General features: G+C 39.8%; 1 protein-coding gene across 1 annotated transcript in view; it reads right to left on the bottom strand.

The window, feature by feature from the left end:
* Nucleotides 1–27,566, bottom strand: part of LOC149201820 (SIN-like family protein) — a 193,872-nt gene that overhangs the window by 10,013 nt on the left and 156,293 nt on the right. The window contains exons 10-12 of the mRNA XM_089403024.1: nucleotides 3,507–4,189; nucleotides 2,953–3,168; nucleotides 2,745–2,865 (exon numbers count right to left, since the gene is read on the bottom strand). Coding sequence (XP_089259150.1) covers nucleotides 2,745–2,865; nucleotides 2,953–3,168; nucleotides 3,507–4,189 — 1,020 coding nt within the window. The remainder of the gene's footprint in view (nucleotides 1–2,744; nucleotides 2,866–2,952; nucleotides 3,169–3,506; nucleotides 4,190–27,566) is intronic.

Here is a 27,566-nt window from a genome sequence, read left to right as displayed (position 1 = left end):
CAAATGGACTAGTTACATCCACTTGGACACCCCTTACACATGCCAAGTGACATGCTAGGGTGTTCTCCTATTTTTGGCATATTTCAGCTGATTAAAATGCTGCCACACACGTGTTGGATTTTATGGTAGTTGTGGGGTGTTTTTAAGCTTATTTGATGATTCTCACTTAAGTGGTGTGTCAACTAATTAATATGGTATGACACTCACTCAAAGTGAAATTCTGATGTAAATATTTTTTTAAATCATTAATTGAAGACTAATTTGACCAAGAAGACAAGCCAACCACCTAAAGGCAGTATTTTTGACCTTTTGGAAAGGTCATTGCACTCACTCAAGCTAGATATGTTGGAGCAAAGTGGACAAAAGGGGCATTACTTGCACCTAAATGAAGCATTCCAAACATTACTGGTAGAAAGTTGCACTCCTAAAAAAATTGTTCTTCTATGTTTGACATTACTTTTCTTGTTGGGGGTTTTATGACTAGTTTTTGGACATGGAAAGTCATTCCCATGCTTCATGGAACTACCTCGGCCTAAGTTATGGCCATAAGCATTGATTTGAGAAATTTTTTGAAGGTTAATTTGAGACTTTTATGGAGTTGTTTTGGAGGATGCTGTTCCCTGTGGAGGATTTTATCACCTCTTTTGTGAGGGTTTCAAGCATGTAAATGCATCATTTATTTGTATTTTGACATAGTCTCCAAGTTGTTTTGACGACAAGTCACTTTTGAGTGATTCCTCAAGTTAAAATTAAGGAATAAATAATGAAAAGTTCTGAGCTTCATCTATAAATAAAGGCCCTCCTCTCATTTCAAATGTTGTGAATTGTTGAAGAACATTTTGGAAGTCATTAATAGAAGATCTCTATTTGGTATTTGGTGTCAACGTCCTTGAGCTCTCTCTATCTTGATTACTTTCTTGGTTCATTGAAGTTATTGTTGTGCATGATTCAAGACTGCTACTAGCTAGCAAAACTGATCCATTGAGGGGCGACATTTTGTCACCTCAATGGAGGACATCTAGGGTTTGTTACTCATAGATTCTCCTTGGTATGGTAAGTGCTTATTGAAAAGGGTTGTGGTATTTTTTGGTGAAGGCTATTCCCTTTGAGGAAACTTTTCTTTCAGGGCCTTGATTTTCATAGTTTATCTTGATTATACAAGTGATTACTTGGTCTCTATGTACCCTAATCCTTCACCCTAATACATAAGCATAGAAACACCGACTTTGGACGGGTATCTTCCTTGACTCCATAATACCTATTATTTTCTTCTTAAGATTTATATAACACAATGACACAAAAATATATATAAAAAAAAAATGTTAAAAAATATTCATTTACTGTCTAGAACAAAATTCACAGACTATTTTATTAATCTAGACTTTTGTTTATTAACTAGTCCATTTAGCATTTATTAATTAGCTCCTAACCCTCATTGGCAGGTAGGGATTGATGCCCAAAATCCTTATTGAATAATCCTAGGTTGTTTTTGGCACTGGTCTATCTAACTTGTATTGTGGTGTTTGTGGTGAAGTGGATTGTTGAGTGTCGATAACAATATACTTTACAAGTTTATTTCACAGATTGAGATACCCCCTGTGGCTTCAAGAAGAGATTGTACTAAGGTGACAATGGTACATTTCTCAAGTGTGCTTACCCTCATAGCAACAGTGTCAAGATTTTCACAGGGGGGTGCTAGTTTGAGCGGTAACAGATCCCATTGTTTAATGATTATAAATATAAATGGTATTCTCCCGTATGTTCATCTTTTATACATTTTGCAAGCATGTCTAAACAAGAAAGAGAGCAAATGATTTAAGAAACCTAAAATAAGTTGCAACATACTCCTTGGAAACACAACAATCAATGGTTACAAACATTTATGTAGGTTCAAAGTCATAAATATAAAATGTGTAATTGGAAATTAAAAAAATTAAAATTAAAAAAAAATATTGTGTTACGGTTCAAGGCCATTCAGTGACTTTTAAAAGAATGCAAAAATACATGGTCTTTTTCTTTTAAAAGAATGCAAAAATGTTAAAATCCATATTTTCTACATGTAAGGGGCAACAATTTTGCTTAATTCATCTAGTGGGTATGATTTAAAGTTCAAAATATCTGACAAATGTGCTTTGATCTTGAACTATATGAATCTCCCTTGTTATATTTATTGATATTAAATAATTGGGATTTCACATGGGTAAATTAGAATTAGCTCTCACGGACCTTAGACAAAGTATAAACATGCCATTGACATGAGAAGATGTCAGTCTCTGCTGCTTGAGCCAAGACAATAAACATCAAGTGGCACTAATAATGTGAGTTGCAGCCACATGGGAGGTTTGGTATGACCATACTCCATCTCTCTATTTAGGTTGTCCAGTAGGAGAATTATCACCCCCATCTCCATAAAGTTTGAGTAGGCTGCATTTGCATGCTAACCCCCCTTAATAATTGTAATAAATAATTATGTTTCAGGGATGAGACTGATCTGTAACATTCTATATAAGATATCTACCTTCATTCACTGTAATTTCTAAAGAGGCACATTCTTTCCAAACAAGCAATATCCACATGGACTTGTAAAATGGAAGGAAATGTTAGCAAGTACTGGTCACTTATATAAGTAATTCTCCAAGAATTAATCCTGATGCTCAATAACAGTTTAGATCATATTCCTTGCAGGATAAAATGTCATCTAAAACCCAAACGAAAAAACTGATATGTTCATGCCACACCCTCACCTTAAGATAAACAGCTTGAGGAACTTCACGTCCAAGTGCTATCTTACATGCTTCAGTTATGTCCACCTTACGAAGGGCTGTACCAGGGCCCTTGGTACGAAGAAGTTTGATAACCACATCTCTGAATTAAAATTGTGCATTAGCATACATATTACAAATGCAAAGAGTTGTGCATCTACATAAGCAGGGAAGAAGTAAACATAAATACCTGAAAGGATCTAAGGTTGGGTTGCCCAGAGAAGTCAAAAAGTATACACCATTTATGTTTGAAGCAACCTGATTAATAACAGCTGTTAACTCAGGTAAAGGTGCAGATGCACCCTTTGCAGCAGCTACAGCCGCAGCAACTGCTTTTGGATTTATATTTTTTGCAGATAACTTCCCTTTAGCCAAATTTCGTAAAGATTGACAAATTTCTTGCAAGCTGTCCACATAGAATGACAAAATTTTCTCAAAATCAAGATAGTTTCACATCAGGAATACCATAAAAACAATTCATGAAACAAAACAAAAACAAAAAATACTCAAAAGGGATCACTCAGAACTTTGAAGCAATAATAGATGAAGAATTGGTGAACAATAGAATCTAGCGCAGAGGAAGAAATTGTGGTTTAGAGATTAACATGTTCAGTGATCAACATTGAAAAACTGGCATTCTTGTGTCTAACTTGTATAAAAGTGAAAAACAGGAATGAACAGTCAAATGAAGTTAATAAATGGAAATTTAATTTAATTTTGCTGTGGTGGAAGATGAAAGGTTACTTGCAAAGACGATTAGTCAATACTTCACGTAGAACCCCAGGGAGGGCTACTCGTGTTTCTTCTGGCATTGTCCTCCCAGTGATATTTTTATTCTCTGCACCTGTTCCTGCAACTTGACCACCATCTATGACTTGTGCTGGCTTAACACCTTGGGCTGTGCCATTCATGTCTGCTGTCACTGAAGCTTTCCTGCTGTCAGTGGCAAATGTGTTGGAATGCTGTGAAGAACTTTCGGTAGATTTCATATTATCCTTAGTTACAATTTTAACTGAAAATGCCGCTTTTTTTATCCCTTCTTCATTCTCTGACCATCTCTGACTCTGTTCCTTGACAATATTTTGGTGGTTCTTCATGAATGACCTATCAGTAGCTTCTTGAAATTCCCAGCCACCAGCTGCAGGTCTCTGGACAGCCAAAGACACTAATACTTCTCTTATAGTTTCTTTGGAAAGTTTTAGCTCTTCCAATTGCTCATGGCGCACTAACCGATTTTTATTGAACAAGAGAAGAATATAGTCTCTAACTTTGCATATATCTCCATTGTATCGAAGAGAACTAGCTGCAACCCAACATCCCTGAACAAGGTATGCAAACTGCTGCAGTACCTCAAGTACTTCTTCCTCTGTAGAACCAGTTGGAGCAAGCCACATGAGGTGTTCAAACTGGAGAACTTGAACACGTCCCTGACACAAAAGGAACAGTTTATTGTTAAGTATCACATTACTGCAAAAAAATCACATATCAAACCTAACAGTATATTGATACATATCACGTTACTAAAGAATAAAATCACATATCAAACTCAATAGTAAATTGCTAGGCAAGGAAAATGCAGGTCTGACCTCTGGAACTGGATTTCTAAGCAATACTTAGGCAAAAATCAGACAAATAAAAATGATGGGAAGAAAAATGCAGTTTAGACCCTGCACAAATAATTGCTGTGGATTAAAACACAGTTTAGAGAAAGGAGGAGGCCTAGGTCAAAGCTCAATTGTCTAGACTCCAAGGAAGGAATGAAGTCTAGCAACCTCCCTCAAGTGTAGATGCCCCCTCATAAACTGAAATGGCCAAGCAAACAAGACGTTCAAGCTGGAAGATATGGCATCTGTGGCTCCAAGAAGGTCAACGGCTCCTCCAAAAGTAGTCTAACAATCCCATAATGAGGTCTCCAAGGTGCAACTAACTCCCCAAAGCATGCCAATGATCATATCCAAGAAGTAAAGGGTCAAGACTCAAAACCCTCAAGCAAGCTCCACATCCAAGGAAAGATGCCAACAGCATCATGAAGGCGACGACTCATCAAAAGGGGTGACATATGTCCCTAAATATGTGCCAACCTAGATAACCGGGATTCATCCTATAGGCCCCACAAATCCCAAATCCAGCGTGTCCGACATGATTCTGCCCTGATTCGTGTCCAAAAACCATGACACGTCGTGTCCTTTCCTGACTCGTCAAATCCGAGGTTGTGTCACAATTTTGGCAGCGTGTCCTGTTTTCCAGGACTCATTAGGCGGCAAAAGTGACCTGCACGGGTTTGAAAAGGCCGCATTTGGTCATTACAGCCACACATATTTTCATTTGGCAAGCATTTTGGCAGCTTAATGATCAAGTCTAGGCCCTAGTATTGACATTCTCCTTAATCTTCATTTTCATCCTTTTACTTAAATTTTTAACATTACCATGAAATGACTCAGGATGTTTGAGAGTGGTTCCAACCTCATTGGATTTCATATGGAGAAAGTAGAATTTTAGATTTCATTCAAAATCCAGCAGACTTATCAGTTTTTCAGGATTTTAGGATTGGGGGATTGCAATGTTTCCATTGAATTTTGTCATGTATTAGGGTATGGAAATCGTATTTAATCAAGAGCACCAATCCCTCTATGTACCTTGATGTTAGTGACATTGGTTGTCGAACTCCTGTATCATGACCCTCCTAAAAATGTATGCATCACTCAAACAAAATCTTGACTTGACATGTTATGCTTGTTCTATCTTATGTTAATGCTTAAAGGGTGATATTAATGACAAAGATCCCTATACAAATACAGAGGTAATGACAAAGATACCTCTGGATATTAATGCTTAGAGGGTGATATTAATGACAAAGATCTTGATTTTCCAACAAGACTAAAAAATTAGACATTTCTCATGGTGGCAAGAGGCCCAAGCATAAGAAATAGATAATAGATTGACATGTATTTGAATTTTGTATGTACTATGCATGCTAATAGCTATAGATGAAGATCTATATTTGAAATCAATAGATTTGTATCATTAATTAAAATTTGTGTAAGAAATATCTAATTTTTAATATATATATATATATATATATATATATATATATATATATATAATAAAATAATATATAACGAATCCTACGTGTCCTGTTCCGGGGGGTCAACGTGTCCGAATCCGACACCACGAATCTTGAATCCTACGTGTCCCGAATCCCCATGTCAGGCGACTTAGGTGCCAATAGAGGGGGCGCTCCAATGGGGATGGTGAGTCATCCCCTCAAAAAGGCTAGGCACCAGCCCATCAATTGTTTAAGTACATAAAAATATGTAGAATGAGACTAGTGAACTTGAAGGTGTTTTCACATTATCTAAAGTGCTAAATACATAGCAAATAACCCAAAGTGCTAGGAAAATAGTCACCTAGACCAAGGTGTTACATACATGCATAGATCTAGGGGGGGCTCTCAATCATGTGTCCTAATAGATCCATCCCGAGATCCCCACACACCCACATCAACCATAAATTATCTCAATAAGATGGTTAGAATGAACCACAAATGCAAGACTAGCCTTGAAATGGAACCTAGAAGAATGTGCCATGATCAACCACAAGGATTTAGAAAAACCACTTAGTAAAAGGAATACACTTTCTTATTAAGCCACAGAAAAAACCCCATGTTAAGCATTAAGCCCCATGCAAAAGACCTATATATTGAATTAATTAATTTTTATTGATATATTAGTGTTGTCGACTAGACCCTTTAAATGCAATTGTAACACCCTCCTCTCTCTCTCTCTCTCTCTCTCTCTCTCTCTCTCACACACACACACACTAAGGAGGCCTAGTTTTAGAATCATCTCATCTTGTACATTTGTTCTATTGTGAAAAGAGGTTTCTCCCTCAAAGAGGCTTGTCTTTCATTCATACATCTATTTCTCAAGACATAGAGCTACTTCTCTATCTATTTAAGGCTATTTTGAAGTTTGTTGTGTAACATTTGGTATCAAAGCCTAATATCCTATTGTTTTTATCCTTCAATCAAGACATCTTGGTGTTTTCACTATAATCTCTTCTCCAGGAAGTATCAAACAAAGAAATTTTGAGGTGATTGATAAGAAATATTGAGGTACATATGACCAAAATTCCAAATTTTGATTCGTGATAATTACTGAGATATAGCCTCTGGAATTTAGGGTTTGTGACTAATAAAAACCCATTTCAAATGATTCATCTTAGAATTTTCGCTATAATTGTTTTGGAAAAATTTTTACTGTGAAATTTTCAAGATAGCAAATTAACTGTGGAAAAACAAAAAAAATTGTATTATACTTTATGAGATATAGCTAGTAGAAGTTAGACCTTTTGACTAGCCCTCAAATTACTTAGAAACGAGTCATCTATGAATTTTCAATATAAATTTTCAAGTAAGTTTCAAACTATAAAATTTTCAGGATATTTAGGAAACATATTGAAGTCCACAGGGTAGAAATTTTGGGTTCCAAGACTATAATTTTTGAAATGCAAGATGTGGAAATTAAGGTTTTTTACTAGTCCAGAAAAATAGTCTTAGATAGGTTAACATTTTTTGTATTTATTGGAACATCTTTGTTGAAAACTTCTCGAGGAAGATCCATCTTTGAGGCTCAGAAAGTCCATCTTGAGTGCCACCAGTTGATTTGGAGAGAAGACAGACCATAGTATTTCAAATGGGAATTTCAAAAGTAGATCCAAAATATTTAAACTCTAACCTTCCATACAAGTTCTGATCCATGTGGATATTGCTGGCCACCTGCCTATTCCACTTGGACCCCCACCATTGTTTCTTTCTTTTTCTTTAATAGTAGCACAATTTACTATTTTTGGTTGTTTTTCGGGTCATGAACTTCTAGAGTCGTTTTGAGGCTCTAAACAATGTTTGTTTGGAAAACCGGCAAACTCGTAGCTTGCGGTAGAGTTTGCAATCAAAAGTTGTAGTCCTCAGATAGACCTTTCATCTTTCTAATGAGGTATCGTATGCGTCAAATGAAGATTGTATGCCAAATTTATGACCCTGGGAAGTCGATGTACTAATTTACCCTAATGAAGCCCACATACTTTTGGTGTTTCATCTCCTAGGGTTAGCTTTTTGGATGTTTAGGGTTTTCCATTGTTTCTCAATAATAAATAGGCATTCGGGCCCCATTGTAACACAGTTCAAAAGGCATGTAGCTGCCACATCTCTTCTCAGAGATAAGCTACCATTGCCTGAGCTAGTTTATTTCCATTCTGCATGTAAACAATTTTTAGTACTTTGTTATTAATGAATTGAAGTTTTGTTTTCGTTGTATCTTTGTGTTTCTATTTATATCTGTATTTCATTTCGTTCCTTCATAAATCTGGATTAGTGGTATCAGAGTGATATGCTCTTTCTCTGTTTTTTTGTATGTCCCCAGCAAGGTCAAGGTATAAGGAGTTTGGACATGAATTGTTTGGGCATTTGCAAGACCATCCTCGCCGACACCAACGGCCTCCTATGGCGAAAGAAAAGAAAGATGAGGGAGCGGGAGATCCTATCAAAATGTTGCTCGAAGAATCCCTCAAGCAGCAAAGGAACGAGATGATGGACAACTTTGCCTAGATCCTTCAGCGAATGCCTAGCAGCAACACATCTTCATTCTGTAGTCACATTGGAGGCTTTGCCCCCTTCAAGGTACAAGTGAACTTCGATATCCCTATATTCAAAGGTAAAATAGATAAAGATGTTGTAGATAAATGGTTGAATATGTTGGAAGGTTATTTTTCGATCCATAGTTTCTCCAATAGGAAGAAGATTACTTTTGCACTGCTTAAGGTTGACCCCCCATGTCAAGGACTGGTGGGAAACTTACTGTAAGAAAAGGGTCTAGGAACCCTCTGTTTACAGTTGCTCCCTTTTGGAACTCTTTCCAAGACACTATCAAGGAACAATATTACTCCGTGGGGAGCTACGAGGACAAGTACATACAGTGGACCACACTATAGCAGCAAAGGAACCAAGATGTGCATGAACTCGCAAATATTTTTCATACTCTACGCACAAAGTTGTGTATCAAAGAGTTTGAGCGACATCTGGTGCTCAAGTACCACGGTTGTCTACACAAATACATTCAGGAAGAAATGGATTTCCTAGACATCTCCTCACTTGGTGCAGCATACCAATATAATGCCAAGATTGAACAAAAATTTAAACAAAAGAAGCACGACTTTGGATTTGTGAATCAAAAGCAGGGCAAGAGAACCCCCAAACCACAAAACAAAGGACAGAGTCAAGGTGGAGCGACCTAGGACAACCCATCGAAGCTGCAAGCAAAGAATGGCACCACAAAGACAAAGGACACAGGAAAGTGGTGTGAGTTCCACAAAAGGCCCACTCACAACACAAATGAGTGGCGCGCCAAGGAGTCATTGGTGGCCCAACTGAAAGCTTCAAAGTCTGATGCATGTTCTGATTTTGAGCCAGAACCCAATAAGAGGAATGACAAGGGGAAGTAGATTATTGACGCAAAACCCAATGTGACTGTTGCCACCACCAAGGTCCAGAAGATTGAACTCGAATATCCAAAGGAGGGGGAGCGTCTCTTCCACTCACAGATGTGGGTGAAGGGTTTTCCACTGCAGTTCATTATCGACAACGGGAGCCAAAAAACATCATTTCAGCAGAGGTCGTGAAGCAGTTGGGCCTACCGACCAAACCACACCCGTAGTCATACATCATCGGGTGGCTTCACCAAGGACGAGATCTCATCGTCAGCTAGTAGTGACACCTTCCCTACAGCATCAAGCCCTTCACGGATGAGATACCTACCATGCTTGTGGAAGCATCATGTTGTGTATGAATCCAAGCCTTGCATTGTTATTATTACTTTGGGCAATAAGTTATATTGGATACCGGAGGTAGCCTCGCCTACCATCATCTCTTTGATCGCTGCTAAGCAATGCAGTAAGATCATCTCCCAAACCACCAAATTTGTTTTCTTTCAATTTCGATCTCAAAGCAAGGGGAAGATAGTGGCCACATCTATGACCCCAAGGAAGAGTTCCCCCACCTAGCAAAAGTACATGGATAAGGTCGTGGAATAATACAGGGACATATTCTCCTCACCCACAGGGGTACCCTTGCACTGTCAAGTGAAGCATTCGATCGATCTGACTCCTGGAGCAGCTCTACCCATTGTGTCGATATATCGTCGGTCCATTCTAGAAAATGAAGAAATCAAGCAGCAGATCTAAGAATTGCTGCAAAAAGGGCACATCCGATCAAGTTCCTCACCTTGTGGGAGCCCGATTGTACTTGTACGAAAGAAAGATGGAACCTGGATACTCTGCATTGATTATCGGGCACTAAACAAAATCACTATCAGGAACAGGTATCCAATCCCACAGATTGATGAGCTTCTTGACCAACTCAAGGGGGCCAAGTATTTCAGCAAGATCGATTTGAATTCTAGTTATCACTAGGTGGCAATAGAACCCACAGATGTATGGAAGACCGTCGTCAAATCCAAGGAGGGACTTTTCAAGTGGTTGGTCATTCCTTTTGGGTTCACAAATGACCTTGCAACATTCATGAGGCTGATGGATAACATCTTGCGGCCCTTCACCAACTTGTTTGTTGATGTATATTTGGACGACATTCTCATCTTCAACAAGAGTTGGGAAGAGCACCAAGAAATCATTTGGCAGGTCCTTCAAACCCTGTGGCAACACAAACTATGTGCCAACTTGGAGAAATGCACATTTGGCATGAACCAGGTCCAATATCTAGGCTACATCATTAATGAGCAAGGGGTGCATGTGGATCTGGCTAATATCCAATTCATTCGGGATTGGCCAACCCCAACCTCTCTAACAGAGCTTCGCAGCATTTTGGACCTTACCAATTTTTATTGGAGGTTCGTGTTGGGATTCTCTCGTATCACTTGGCCTCTAAGTTAGGTTACCCCAGGCGGAGCGAAAGCAAAGTTGTTTTGGTTCAAGTCCCAACAAAAGGCGTTTGTTAAGCTACAACACTGCATCTGCTCTGCACCTTTACTCACATTACTAGACCTGCAACAACCATTTGAAATTGAGACAGATGCCTCTGACTATGCTATTGGTGCAGTTCTCACCCAACAGGGGCATTCGATGGCCTATCACAGTGAGACACTTTCAAATACAATTCAGAAATACCACCTATGATAAAGAGATGTAATCCATCATGCGGGAGTGCCGACAATGGAAACATTGCATTCTATGGAAGGAGACGGTCCACACAAATCATCGGCCTCTTCAATTATCCAGAAAAAAGGGAAGTAGCAGAATGATTGACATTAGAAGTGGTCTACATATCTGCAACAATTCCACTTGAACATTAAATAGAAGAAGGGCAACACGCATCGTGTTGCAAATTGCCTCTGTCGGCAACCAGATGCAGCACTAACTATTGTTCTCAACTCGTGTGGCCACAAGACCTCCGGATGGCCGCAATTGTACAAAAATGACTCGGAGTTCGCCATCACACACCAGATGCAAGTGAATGGAAAGCAAGTTCCGGATTTCCACCTCCAAGACACGTTATTCTGCTACCTAGGCCAAATTTGTGTCCCTTCAAGCAAGTATGCCAAGCTAATTTGGGAGGCACACTACAGTCAAGTCGCATGATAATTTGGTGTGGAGAAAATTGTGGTTGTACTACAGAAGTATTTTTATTGGCCAAAACTCCAACAGGACGTTGGAAAATATATTAGATCCTGCACTGCTTGTGCCATCGTAAAGCCATACATCAAGAAGCAAGGCTTGTACACTCTCTGCCTACTCCCTGCCAGCCCTGGGAATCTATCTCCATGGGCTATCTGTTGAGCCTCCCTTCTACCAAGCATAGTAATGACTGTGTATTTGATGTTGTGGACAAATTTTCTAAGATGGATCTATTGGTGGCTTGCAAGAAGAGTATCACAACAAAGGACACTGCCAAACTCTTCTTTGAACAAGTATGGGTACATTTTGGAATCCCACAGACCATTATATCAGATCGGGATAGCAGGTTCTTGAGCACATTCTAGTCAAACCTCTGAAAATTATTGGACACTAAGCTCACCAATTCAACTGCATTCCATCCCTAAATTGATGGCAAGATGGAGGTCATCAGCAGGATGATAGTGCACATACTACGCATGTACAACTCCAAGCATCCACGAACCTAGGATGAGAGCCTTCCTTATGTGCAACATAGTTATAACAGAGCTCTCCATGGATCAACTTGTCACAGTCCTTTTCAAGTGGGTCTGGGTTTTCAACCATTGTGTCAGATTGATGTTGACATGCCTCATGCGACTACACAGACAAAATCCACACATGTATAGTTCGAGGTTGATAAAGCAACTTGGTTTATTGAACACATTCAACACATCCGTCAGCAGGTGCATGACATCTTGGATAACTTCAATGCCAAGTACAAGCAACATCATGATCAACATCAGGTGCCACATAAGTTTCAGGTGGGCAACAAAGTTTGGTTGAATTTGCAGAAAAAACACCTTACCGGAGCACACTAGAAGCTCAGACCACTTTGATATGGGCCTTACACCATCACTAAGGTTGTGGGAGACAATTCTTTTGAGCTCAACATTTCCCCATTCCTTGGCCTGCACCCAGTGTTCGATGTGGACTACCTTCGGCCATACTTTCCACCATTACTAGACACACCAAACATTGCAGAACAGCTCACACCAACATAGCTAAATCCAAACTGCATGGAACATCCCACAACTGGTCGGATCATGGACACGCAGATCAAGAACACTCACCAACAAAAGATCCAGCTATATCGAATTGTCAAAGCTAGCCAACTCCTGCACCAAGGCAAGTGGCTCACCAAAGACCAAGTTTAGCAGAAGTTTCTTCATTTCATGGAGGCACTTAACGCAATGGGGACCATTGCTTCCTAAGGGGGGAGGACTAATCCAGGTGGATATTGGTGGCCACCCGCCTATTCCACTTGGAACCCCACCATTGTTTCTTTCAGTTTCCTTAATTGTAGCACAATTTACTATTTTTGGCAGTTTTTCAAGTCTTGAACTTCCAGAGTTGTTGTGAGGCCCTAAATGACGTTTTTTATAGAAAACGGGCAAACCAATGGCCAGTGGTAGGGGTTTGCATTCGAAAGTTATGTCGGATAGATATTTCTAATGAGGTACCGTATGCATCAAACAGAGATCGTATGCCAAAGTTATGACTCTGAAAAGTTGATGTACCAATTTGCCCTAATGGGGCCCGCAGACTTTGGGCGCTTCATCTCCTAGGGTTAGGTTTTTAGATGTTTAGGATTTTCCATTGTTTCTCAATAATAGATAGGCCTTCAAGCCTCATTGTAACATAATTCAGAAGCATGTAGTTGCCACATCTCTTCTTAGAGATAAGTTACCATCGCTTGAGTTAATTTATTTCCATTCTGCATGTAAACAGTTTGCAGTACTTTGTTATTAATGAATTGAAGTTATGTTTTTGCTATAACTTTGTGTTTATGTTTATAACTATATTTCATTTCATTCCTTCATAAATCTAGATCAATTTCACTATCTGGAAATGACCAAGAATCAACAAGTCTTGGAAAGTTACTAGAACTTTCACTTGGCACATCAAATTGACCTGATGCAATGTAGAGAAGACAAATAAAAGTGCAAACCAAAATTTTAGACTCAAAAAGACAGAAATTTTGGAGAATCGTCGGGAGAAAGATCATTTTCAAAACAATTTACAAATTAGGGTTTTAAAGGTACATAACTTACCCATTGATGTAACTTTTGATTGGAAAAAGTTTTTGCGCTCGCTCAAAATTGTGATAAGGTGAAAAAAGAGGAGCCTATGTTTTCCACATGGAAAAGGGTTCTGCAAAAATTTCTACTCCTAGTGAACCTCCAAAGATCTCAACCATGACTCCAGAAGAAAGAGAAGACATTGTTCATCAAATGTTCAAACTAGAGAAACAATTTAATGAATTGAGTGGTAGGCAATAACAAGTGATGATTTGAAAGATAAAAGGGAACAAATGGAAAGAGAAGATGGAGAACATGTTGGAAGCATTACAAAATTCCATGTTTTCCATCTTCTTATGTATACCAAATGAGGGACTCCCTAAAGGAGCTATCAAGACAAAAGGAAACCATCAAATGTGGAGAAAATATAGATTAAGTCCCCAAATCATGATTAATAATCACCAAAAAAGCCACATCATTAGGGGTTCCACTTAGCATCAAGGAACTACTCAATCCCCAGATTGATATGAGTAAATCTGATGGCAAAGATCCTATAACATGGATATTCCAAATGGAATAATTCCTTGATTTACACCAAGTTCCAACTTTACGAAAGGTAACTCTTGCATCCTTGTATTTATAACCTAATCAATTTGCTTGGTGCCAATGGCATTGTGAATGAAAAAGGACTATATTATCTCTTGCTCCATTTTTATGAATGAATTGATAGCACAAGATGGGGATATTGAGAGAAACACATTCTTTAGTCAATTGATAAATATTTAGTCAAACCCTACTAGTGAAATTGGATTTCGAGGATTTCATTCTATAAGGTGGCCAAAGTTTGAAACCCAAGGTAATCAGAAGGAGTCACCAAAAAAAAAATCCAACCATATTGAGAATTGGTGTGGCCCAAGCCGAGTGCGATCCCCATGTGAGTTTGATGGCTTAGATGCCCCTAGGTTGTGGTTTCTTAAACAACAGGCTAGTCCTGCAAGTCCAAACACACTAGCAAAAATATATATATATATATATATATATCTTCAACAAAGAAGTCCAAGTACCACCTTCAACAATTTTGAAAGCTTAGTCTCGAGCTAGAGAACATTTCAGAGGATAATCTATTAGATCACTTTATGGGCACTTTAAAGGAGAACATTCAGCATAAGGTGCATCTCTTCGAACCTAAATCACTAGAGCATGCTTGGAATATGGCAAGGAAAGTGGAAAATAGAAATATGGCTACTAGAAGGGTGACTACTGTTGGAATTTCCAAGTCTGACACATTAAAAACCCTTCATGCACTTTACTGATTTATTTCTACCTACTTGTTCTGTTAATTAACAAGTTATTTACCATGTAAATACTGGAAATAAATACAAGTACATTATGAACACATTACAGATCATCAACTGAAGGAAATAGAAACAAGCACACAAGTGACATCGTTGTTTTTGGACTAATGTCCCTGGAAAAACCTAATGCGGGAAAACTGGTGCAGCTATCTAAGGGTTTGATTTATTAAGTAGTTTCAAAATACAATCTGGGTGCCAAATCCAGCTCACCCGACAGAGAAAAATCTCGGCAATAGTACCTCTCTACTCGGAAGCAGATATTCCAATTGAAACCTCGGATAAACCCTTTGGCAACTCCACAGCTCCAATCTGCCCCACGAAACCTCACCGTCAGCCTCTAGGGACTGCGTCAACCTCTCTCTGGCCCAATGTTACCCCAGCGTCACTCTGTCTTGGCCTGCGTCAGCCCTCTGAGGCACTGCACAGCTCCTGGCTGCCTCTATGTGAGCCCTGGTTGCTTTTGCGCCCCTCCGCTATTGTGTTGATCCTCCCAGTGCTATCTTTGCCTCTCTACTTTTGTATTCACTGCCCCTCAGCTGCAACTCCGATCACTCTCTCAACTTTCTTAGCAAACCCAGCCCCAGAAAGTCGAAATCTTGATCTCTTGGTGTGTTCTCCAAGTGACCCTCAAGCCTCCTCTTATACTTTTCTTCTTGACAAATCAACGATCGAGATTAAGTCCCTAATCAAAGGCTAAGATTAGATTTGGCTTGATCCATGTCTTTTGGACCATTCTAACACAGTTTTATATTAATTCACATTAATATTTAATTTTGCCTTAGACTTAAAGACTCCACTAAAAATATTAATTATTTTAATATCTCCCAAACTGTTTAGAATTTGCCCAAATGCACATGACGTGCATGATGTAATGGCTGGGGCGGATGGTTTTCACACCCCCCACCCAAGTTCGAATCCTGCGAGGTTGTAAAAAGTGGAAAAATGAGAAAGTTGTAAAAAAGTGGGTCCTACCGAAGCTTACAAAAAAAAAAAAAAAAGAATTTGCCCAAATCCTTTCTGGGTATTGGAGATCTCATGCACTTTAGCCTCTCCACTAATTTCCGTGGCTAGAGCACATATGATGCTACCCCAAATCAACACTCCCTCTTAGCGAGGACTGTGCTCTAGTAATACTCCTCATTGAGCATCACTTTGATCATTCGGCATCGGTCCCTGTGCTGATGCTAGGCCTGCTGCTCGACATCCTCTGCATTGTTGTATCTTGTACCAATGTTTTAAAACTCTGACTCGGACTCCGACTCCAACTCCGACTCGGTATCAACTCGGCTGGCTCGATTTCAATGACTCAATCGTTGTAAAAAATACATTAAATATTTATTTTTTATAAAAACACATAATTTTAAAGATTTTCATTCATGTTTCCAAACACACAACATTAGAATATAGATTGAAGACAACATATGATCAAAGTAGGCTCATGAATATATCCATTATATTAAAATGGCACCCAGTGCACTATCCAATACATACACGATGATGATATAGAGATCAAAACAAAAACACATAACCAAGGAGGCTAGAAATGGCCTCTACAACAAAAGTCTGTGACCAGTACTACTAGCTACTGCTAGAGTTGCCAACATCATCTGGCTCAGTGTTACTTGGGAGCGGGAGAGAAAGCAGGGAGCGGGAGCAAAAACGGGAGCGGGAGCAACATTTTCGGAAGCTCCCAGTTTGGGACCAAATCCCAAAGGAGTTTGAAAACCAATGTCACTAACATCAAGGTACATAGAGGGATTGGTTCTCTTGATTAAATATGAGTTCCATACCCTAATACATGACAAAATTCAATGGAAACATTGCAATCCCCCAATCCTGAAATCCTGAAAAACTGATAAGTCAGCTAGATTTTGAATGAAATCTAAAATTCTACTTTCTCCATATGAAATCCAATGAGGCCGGAACCACTCTCAAACATCCTAAGTCATTTCATGGTAATGTTAAAAATTTACGTAAAGGATGAAAATGAAGATTAAAGAAAATGTCACTTTTACTTTAAGAATTTAACATTACCATGAATAGCATAGCCTTAGTAGGGCAATATGATCAAATACTAGGGTTTGGGAGAGGGGAATGGACCCCAAATACCAGCAAACTAATTCATAAACCCCTTTGGAGTCCCTCACACTTAGAAAAATTAAAACAAAATCAAAAAAAGTGTGTTTTTATGGTTCACTGGCCATTGTCAGCGACCTGGCCGAGTAGTTACGGATCCGGCCGAACCGGCCGAGTTATGACTGACTCGTCTGAGTCATGCTATGACTCGGTTGGGTCAGAGATAACTCGGCCAACCGAACCAAATTTTTTGCCGGGTTGAAATTTTTTTCTCGAGTCGGTTCTGAGCCGGCTGGATCTTAAAACAATGTCCCGTACTGCTACCCATGGCCCTACCACTGCCACTGCTGCATCTGCACTGCCCCCTCTCATAATGTTGCATCGTGCTGCCCATAGCACTACCACTGCTAACCACTGCACTGCAACTCAGTTACTGAGAAGTAACAGATCTCCCAACTCTGACATCTCTGTCAGGCTAGAAACACTCCTGATGCTGAAGCTCCCTCTATCACTGACAAGTGCTCCCTCTCTGACCTCTGCGCTGCTGCAACAACTCTGTGCATCTCGCACTGTTGCACATCTCTCTGTGTCATCCTGCACTTGCGCAACACTCCTGTGCCTCTCGCACTGTTGCAGCCTGCTAGCCTCACGCTCTCATGGGAATCCTGCACTGTAGCTTCCTCTGTTGCTCCATCTGCATCCGTCTCTACTGACATCACTAGTACTGCTACTACTCTTCGGGGCTCCCGTAGCAAGGTCTAATCCAAGAGGCTGGGTACCTCGAGGATCCTGCCCTCATCGCCTGTAGTCCGCCTGACTACAACTCGATGTCTCCCCACTTCTTCTGAAGTGGCACATGAGCACTCATGGCACAATCATCATCTGTCTCCACTTCCTTCTCTACCCTTGCTAGCGATGTCTTGGTCTCGGAGGCCTCTCCCTTGCTCTTTTTCCTTGGACACTGGGTCGCATAATGACCCAGCTCCCCACAGTGGAAGCATTTGACCTTAAAGAGGTCGTTCTTCTTTCGTTTCTCCTGTTTTCCCTCAAATGCTAGGGCAGCATCCTCCTCCTCATCCTCCTTGATTATGATCACCTTGTCATTGTGTCCCGCCTTGCTCAGCCTTCTGATCTCTTCTTAGCGAAGAGCAGCCCACATTCCTCCCAATCTGGAAGGGTAGCCCTGCCCAGTATACTCTAGACAAACACCTCCCAATCTTCTGAGACTGCGTTCAGGGTTGTTCTCACCATCAATTCCAGATCCTGCGTTGCCCCTATGGAAGTCAATTGATCCCAGATCTCCTTCAATCGACCGAGGAATGGGTCAATCTGTTCTCCCTTCTTCATCTGGTCTGATCACAGCTGATTTCTAGTAGCATCTTCCTCTGCACGGAAGTATGCTGATACAACTTGGTCAGGGCCTCCCACATCTCCTGTGTCGTGTTCTTCTCAGCAATATGTATATGATCCTTAACCCTGTCAAGGATGATACTCTTAGCCCTCGCCATTTCATCCTCATACCTGTCGTTATCAGCCAGATCAACTGGGATAGCTATCGCCCTCAAGGCGAAGTGCTTGACACAATTCCTATCTAGTATGGATAAGATTCTGGCCTTCCAAACTACGAAGTTTGAGGCTCCATCCAGTCTGTCCCGGTCTCTTACTCCGTGTAGTGCCATTTCGCTGCTCCTCTACTTCCCTCCTGGAAGTTCTTGGTGTGACTCCCTTTGAGCCTCGATTTCCCTCCTAGAAATCCTTCTGCCAATGTCAAGACACCCCTCTCCAATCGTCTGTGCAACTACAACACTAATCCGAATTTCGTGGCTAGAAATCCGCCTCCGCAGCAACTCCCTCTACCTTGGCCTTGTCTTGTTAGGTATTACTCTGACTACAGTACCCCACCAACTCCACTCTACAATTTACCCACAGCCTCCTAAACCCCAGCAAATTGAATGTTAGAGCTCCTAGGCTCTGCACAATCCCGGCACCAACAAATCAGCCTCCTCAACCAACTGCGTCATCCATCCTGGCCTCTGCATGAGCCTACCTTTGCCTCCCTCAGCCTCTGCGCTGCCTCCTCCTGGCTCAATCTTGATGACGCAGGGACTGCATCACCCCTTCCTTGTTGCTACTCTGCTAGGAACAACTTTTGTCAATCGGGACAGCTGTTTTCTGCTGTTGCTGCTCTGTTCGGCTGATGTCCTCAGTTCTCCTGTGATCTGCAACCATGTTCTGATACCATGTTGGAATTTTTAAGTTTGACAAGTTAGAAACCCTTCATGCACTTTACTGATTTATTTCTACCTACTTGTTCTATTAATTAACAAGTTATTTACCATGTAAATACTGGAAATAAATACAAGTACATGCTCAACACATTACAAATCATCAACTGAAGGAAATAGAAACAAGCACACAAGTGACATCATTGTTTTTGGACTAATGTCCCCGGAAAAAACCTAATGCCGGAAAACCGGTGCAACTATCTGAGGGTTTGATTTATTAAGCAGTTTCAGAATACAATCTGGGTGCCAAATCCGTCTCACCCAACAGAGAAAAATTGCAGCAGTAGTACCTCTCTACTCGGAATCAAATATTCCGATTGAAACCCCGGAGAAACACTCCGACAACTCCACAGCTCCAATCTTCCCCATGAAACCCCAGCGTCAGCCTCTAGGGACTGCGTCAACCTCTCTCTGGCCCAGCGTTAGCCCAACGTCACTCTAGCTTGGCCTGCATTAGCCTTTGGAGGCATTGCGTCAGCCCTCTAGCCCTTTGTGTCACCCACGCTAGCCATCTGAGGCATCACTCTGGCTTGGCCTGCATCAGCCTTTGGAGGCACTGCGTCAGCCATCTGGCCCTCTGCATCACCCACGCTGGCCCTCTAAGGCACTGCGCAGCTCCTGGCTGCCTCTGCGTGAGCCCTGGCTGGCTCTGCGTGAACCCTTGGCTGCTTTTGCATCCCTCTCTCCGGCTACTACGTTGATCCTCCCAGTGATATCTCTGCCTCTCTGCATTTGTATTCACTGCCCCTCGGCCACAACTCCGATCACTCTCTCAACTTTCTCAGCGAACCCAACCCCAAAAAGTCGAAATCTTGATCTCTTGTTGCGTTCTCCAAGTGACCCTCAAGCTTCCTCTTATACTTTTCTCGTTAACAAATCAACGACCGAGATTAAGTCCCTAATCAACAACTAAGATTAGATCTGGCTTGCTCCGTGTCTTTTGGACCATTCTAACATAGTTTTATATTAATTCACATTAATAGTTTATTTTCCCTAAGTTTAGACTTAGGGACTCCATTAAAAATATTAATTATTTTAATATCTCCCAAATTGTTTAGAATCTGCCCAAACCCTTTCTGGGTATTGGAGATCTCATGTGCTTTAGCCTCTCCACCAATTTTCGTGGCTAGAGCACATTCGATGCTACCCCAATCAACAACTACTAACAACTATAAAACACCATGTTCCCCCTCCTCACGTCACTCAAGGGACAAAGTTGACACCTCAACATATGAATGAAAGAAGAGAAAAGGGTTGTGTCTTAATTATGACAACAAATATAGCAAAGGACATAAATGTGGTGAGAAGAAATTATTCTCCAGAATTGGAACCATCATAGTATCTAGAGCTAGAAGAGATTACTCCAACCATAACTTGTCATGCATTGGTTGACATTAGTACTCCACAAACCATCAAGATACAAGGATATATCAAAAAGAAAAATGTATCAATGTTGATTGATTATGGTAGTACCCATTACCTCATTAATTCCAAAGTAGCAAAATTTTTCAATTGCTTTATATTTCTAGCACCAAAGTATCAAGTAATGATTGCAAATGAAGGTACCATAAATTGTTCATTGAAGTGCCATAGTATTAAGCTCTCTGTGGGGAGAATATTTTGGGTAGTTGCATAATTTCCACTTGAATGGGTGGTGTTGATGTTGCATTAAGACAATTACCAAATAAACAATATAAGACAAGAGACACAGTATGTAGGCTTGTTAGCGAGGGCCAAAACCTCTCTCTTTGAGAGGAAAATCCAATCAAAAATTCTTCTTATAGATCTTGTATTGATGAATACAAAGACCATGACAAAGACCCTTGACTCTAGTGTCCTCCCAAGACCCTTGTCACTAGCCTTGATGCTCTGCCTCTTCCTTTTCTCGACTTCTTCTAGATCTCGTACTGCTCTCCTCGGCTTCTTCTAGAGAATCTCGATCTATATTCTTCCACACTGCTCTTCTTGGCCTCCCTAGAGAATCTCAATCTCTTAGGTTAACCGTAGTTCAGAAACCCTAGGATAGTCTATACTTCTTGATTAGTCTCTTCAAGGGAGAAACCTATAGCACTTCTCCTCGGCTTCCTTCTGCGAGATCCTATACCCAAACAAGCTCACCTCAATGAGGCAACAAATTCTTCAATCTTCTTTCTATGACTTCAGTCCTTCTACTTTCGCACGTGGGGGAGTGTATAACCCAAATCAAAAACCCCAAAAGAATCCTTCCTTCGCTATACTTCTTCTAGTCCTTTCTTCGCACTTATGCTTCTTCCCTTCACCAAATTTCTTGCCTCTAAGTGAGGTCGAGTGTGGCTATATATACTCATTGCCTCATGTCCTTTAGGCCAACATGATCATAAGAAGGAGAGCCGACATCATCTTCTAGCTTCTTCATTCGTTGTAGGCCAACTTGGACAGGGCTAGTGACAAGGCCTTGGAGGATTACTTTACATAGACAAGTGTGACTCTTTACAATGTGTAACATGACTTATTTACATGACAATGACTCTCTTATTCTTTTATGACTAGATGACAAAATTCCTAAAGGCTCTCCATGAGACCCTTGACTCAAAAATAAAATTTGTTGCTCATGTAACCCATGATGCAAGCATTACAATATTTTATTTTTCTTCTTTACATCTCTTTACATAAAATCACAATTACATGTCATTATGAAGACCAAACCTAGTTACACTTTTCAACACTCCCTCTTAACTAGGGAGGTATTCATAATGGTACTTGGTCAATTTCAATCTGAAGAATTTCTCATAAGAAGAATTGGATTGGTAATCCATTTGTTTAGCATCATATCAACCAACATTGTTACATTGCAAGGCCTTGACTAACAACTCTATCTCTTCACAAGATCTGAGCTCAATGCTTGCAAGACCAATGATTTATAGACACTTTCATCATTGTATCTCTCAGAACATACACTACCCGGGTACTCAGGATATGTCCCACAAGGACTATTCTTATCTTGGATTCCCCAGCCCTCAAAGAATATCAGTCCTCCACGACTACTCTTTTATTGGATGCCCTATCTCATCCTCAAAGAGTATCGGATGCCAAATGATTACCCAATCCTCTCATTCTGTCTTCCTAGGTGAAGACCAAAATGATGTGTCTATCTCTCCCTCTGAATTGGGGAGGACATATCTATTCCATAAAGGAATTTACTCATCCCTACACAAGCAACGTACCTAAGCTCCCTCTTAGCTCAGGAATTTCCAAGTTTCTTCCAAGTAAGAAACTTTCCAAACTCCCTCTCAAAATAGGGACCTTTAGCAGCTTCTCAGGTGGAGATGATGGGGCAACCAGTTGCTTGAAGAACTGCTTTCTTTTGATGTCATGAATTTCTTCTTTGTTGTGGAGTCTTTATCTTTTGGGGACTTCTTCATAGGGCACAGACCATCCATCATTCATTTCATCAGAAAGTGATCCATCAGTCTTCATTTGGCATTGCTTCATGTTCTGCTACCTTCATTAGGCTTTCTTTTTCGGAAGGTTCTTGCATCCTTCTACAAGGTTCTTCATGGAAGACATTCATAGTTCTTCCCTTTGGTAGTCTTGCATAAGCCCATCCAGATACTAGTTTATAAATAATGAATACTTAAATCATAATTACCTTGTGATGGTCTTTCATCATGACATCTTCTTGTAGGCATCAACATCCTGCATATATGTTGACACATCTCCTTAAAGATATGTATTGTCAAGGGTCTCCATCTTTTTCCAGACTTTCATTAGAGTCTTCATATCTTTCTGGGAGATTTCATAGTCAAATCTTCTTGGTCCTTCGGATGTTGACTTCCTTTACCATAGCTTCATGATCTCTTCCTTCCTTTCTTTACATATTTCATTCCCAGGAGCTTCAGAGTTCCTCAGTTGTAATCAAAACACCTCATACTTCCATATGAGGACATATTATGTTGATTTCATCTAATAAATATGTGACTCATGCATTCTAGCATTCTTTTTGAGGGAGGAGATTCCTTCTTTGATCATGCCTCTTAAGAGTAATGATCCATGTTATCTGTAACCATATGACATGACTTCCACAATATTAAATTTGAGCATACATACCTCATCTTTCCTTTGGGCCATCCATACTTCCTGCAGCAGCTTCCTTTGAATGAAGGAATTTCATTCTCTTGATCTGCTTCACTGTCATGTTATCATACCATCATTCTATGAATTCCACAAGATTGGAATTCTTGAAGAAACACTTACTTTTCCTCTTGATCAGTGAATCTTTACATTGAAGATCCCATCAGAGAATCTTTGAGGATCTTGCATATCCTTATCCTGCCGATGCTATCTTTTGTATGATAACCCTTTTTCCAGATGACTTCTATAATTATCACTTGATCTTTCAATGAGGTTTCTAAGAGTTATACCCTACATAGTTGACTTCCATAGGTTTTGTTCCAGACATTCATCATATGTCACGAGCTCTTACTTCTAATGCTTCTACCATGATGTCATTTTCTACTATAATGCATCCTATCTTATTTACAATGCTTCCTATCTACAACAAAAGAGTACCTTTTAATGAAGGAGATTCTTTCACTTCTTCTTAGGCTTCTTTGTCTCAGGCTCTTCTTCTTCAGTAATATGGGCTTCTTCCTTATTTCTCTTTTTATTGTTCCTTTTAGGACAATCTCTTCTATAGTGCCCATATTCTTGACATTTATAGCACTGATCCTTAGCCATGTTCTTCTTTTTCTTTTGAGGGCCAAATTTACCAAACTTCCCTTTTCTTTTCGTTACTAATTGATCCCTTTCATCTGATCTTTTGTCACTTACTTTCTTTAACCTGTCTTCTTCTGCCTTGCATAGAGACCATAATTTGATGAATGGGATAGCTTCCTCTTCCTTAGTAGATATGAGGTTACCTTGTTCATTAGTCAATGCATTTAGAATAATGGAGATCATTTCTTTATCAAATACCATTTCTCCTAGATCTTGCAATTGAGTTTTTATTTGAGATGCTTTTGAAACGCATGAAATCCCTTCATCCTTCGATACCATTAATTTATATAGATTAGACCTAAGTGATATGATCTTTTCTATCGTACTTTCAGAGAAAAGTTCTACCAGCTCATCATATATCTCTTTAGATGTCTTCAGCTCGGCTACATAGGGAATGAGAGGATCTTTGATAGATTCCTTAAGAATATTTTGATCCTTTAGATCCCTTTCAATGTATTCAAATAATGCTTGTTCTTCGGATGGCTTGGAGACCTTTCCATGGACAAGATCAATGACTTCATTTACTTTGAGGACTATGTCTATCCTTCTTTTCCATTCAAGGAAGTTTGATATCCCAACTAGCTTATGGTTCTCCTTGAAACATGAAGTCATTTTTACTAGATTATAAGAAAAAGGTAGTTACTTGTGAAGATAGCATCTTCAACTTGATGATGATGATCAACTTGATGCCTCAGAGGATCCTTTTGAGAAGGTTCTTGCTTTGACGAGGGAAGGTTGCTTTCTTTAGGATGATCTTCTTCCAAATGAGATCATTGCTTCAATAAAGAGAAGATTGCCTTTCGATCTAGCCTTCCTTAGTTTTGAAGAGCTTCCACTTCTTTGGTGATATATGAGTGATGATCTCAGAAGTGCTTCTAGGGTTTTGGTCTTTCTTCCTGCTTCCTTCTTGAAGATGATTTCAAGACTCTTTGCTAGAGTATATTTCTTCGATCTAGAGTTTTTGTTATGATGAAGATCTTGGTTTCTTGCTTGGTGTTCTTTGTCTTACTTTGATCCTTCTTTGAAGCTTGATTCTCGTGTGTCTTCTTGCTTGAATGCCCCTTCTTGACTTTAGCACCTTAGCTCCAATACCATGTTGAAAGATCTGGGGCATCAATGATTAGGAGATTTCTCTTCTTGATAATTGCTTGTGACATACTTCTACTTCTTGAGTTATGATCTTCTCTTCGCTATATTATTATGTGTTCTTTTCATCAAGACAATTACCAAATAAACAATGAAACACAAGAGACACAGTATGTAGGCTTGTCAACAAGGGCCAAAACCTCTCACTCTTTGAGAGGAAAACCCAATCAGAAATTCTTCTTATAGATCTTCAATTGACGAATACCAAGACCATGACAAAAACCCTTGACTCTAGTGTCCTCCCAAGACCCTTGTCACTAGCCTTGATGCTCTGCCTCTTCCCTTTCTTGGCTTCTTCTAGATCTCGAACTACTCTCCTTGGCTTCTTCTAGAGAATCTCGGTCTCTATTCTTCCACACTGCTCTTCTTGGCTTCCCTAGAGAATCTCGGTCTCTTAGGTTAACCCTAATTCAGAAACCCTAGGATAGTCTATGCTCCTTAATTAGTCTCTTCAAGGGAGAGACCTATAACACTTCCCCTTGGCTTCCTTTTGCAAGATCCTATACCCAAACAAGTTCACCTAAATGCAGCAACAAATTCTTTGATCTTCTTTTTATGCCTTCGGGCCTTCTTCTTCCGCACGTGGGAGAGTATATAACCCAAATCAGAAACCCCAGAAGAATCCTTCCTTCATTATACTTCTTCTAGTCCTTTCTTCGCACTTCTGCTTGTAGGCTCTTCTTCGCACTTATGCTTCTTCTCTTCACCGAATTGATTGCCTCTAAGTGAGGCTGAGTGTGGCTATATAGACTCGCTACTCATGTCCTTTAGGCCAGCATGATCATAAGGAGGAGAGTCGACATCATCTTCTAGTTTCTTCATTCGTTGTAGGCCAACTTGGAGAGGGCTAGTGAATAGATCTTGGAGGATTACTTTACATAGACAAGTGTAACTCTTTACAATGTGTAACATGAATTCTTTACATGACAATGACTCTTTTATGACTAGATGACAAAATTTCTTAAGGCTCTCAATGGGAGCCTTGACTTAAAAACAAAATCCCTTGCTCACGAAACCCATGATGCAAGCATTACAATATTTTATTTTTCTTCTTTACATCTCTTTACATAAAATCACAATTACATGTCATTATGAAGATCGAACCTAGTTACACTTTTCAACAATTCTAAGGGGAGGCTTAATTATGGCTTGATGGAAAGAAATGCTCTCCAAGAAAGGCCTAGAGGAGGACCTAATCCTAGGGTTAGGGGTATTCAATAAGGATGATTATGCCTAGTATCAAGGATTCCATGATGAGGCAAGACCCCTCTAGGGGCTTTGCAATATGATTCTTCTTCACAATAGTGTTTTCGCACCACTAGAGAGACCTAGAAGGAAATCGAAGCGAGACCTAGGGTTATTGAATAATCGTGGCATGAATTCCTTGGATGTGATCACTAGGTCAAGCAAGGGTAGAGAAAGGGTCAAGAATGATTGACTTTGAGTTTTATGTGCAATCAAGAAGACCACCAACCTATGACACTAAAGATAAGCTTCCAAAATCAGAGCTAGGGCTTGCGTTTTCTTATCCAATCATGGGAATTCCTTGAAACCTTGGGTATCCCTAGAAGAGACACCAACGCATTTCCTTGTCCAAACAAAATTGGAAAATCCCTTCTCTAATGGAATTCGAAGGGAGCCCTAGCAAAGTCGTCTAAGATGGAAGACCGAAAATTTTAGAGAGAAAGAGAAGGAAAATGAGGTTGATCACCAAATTTGCTTGGATCAGTGCCTTACCCTTCAGCTATGAAGTCTATGTGATTCAAAAGTTGGCCAAAATTGTCTTCAAGGAGGCTAAATTGTGATGCCCTAGCAATCACTCTTTAGCATTTACCCATCCAAGATCAATGGACTTTCATGGAAGAAAAACAAGTTTTAATCCACTAGGAACATTCATCTACTTGTTATTCGATGAATAACATGTGCAATTTCACAATCTAACAATCTTTACAATAATTTTCAACAAATTAAGCAACAAAGAACTAGTTAGTTGCAATAATTCCACACATTAGACATCTTTCATAAAAAAAATATTCAACAAAATTACCTTCAAGATAACAAGAGATATATCCAATCCAAGATCACGATAACAGCTCCATGAAAGAACAATATTTTAGCTTCCAAAAATATCGAAATGTATCAAAAGAGCTCCAATAGACATCCAAAGAAAAGTGCAAAATTCTCAAGAGAGGTAGATCCAAGCGTGATGATGATTCTCTCCCAAATGAGAGTCACGTTTATTTTTATGATCTTCTAATCTAATTTGAATTAGCCTAATAGCCCTTGAAATTATTTTAATGTGCAAAATAACATATCTTTGGTGACAAGCCCACCACATAGCTCATAATGTAACGAAGAAGCCATCCCAAATGAGCCAAAAATGATAAAATGGTGATGTAAAAGGGTCATTGGAAGGTATGATCGAGTCCTCAAGGTACCAAGACGAAA

This window comes from Pinus tabuliformis, chromosome 2_1, assembly GCF_031772625.1.
Source record: "Pinus tabuliformis cultivar Carrire ecotype Pingquan chromosome 2_1, CPIR1, whole genome shotgun sequence".
NCBI lineage: Eukaryota > Viridiplantae > Streptophyta > Pinopsida > Pinales > Pinaceae > Pinus > Pinus tabuliformis.
Note: the sequence above shows the minus strand (reverse complement) of the source record. Positions and strands in the feature narration are given on the sequence as shown.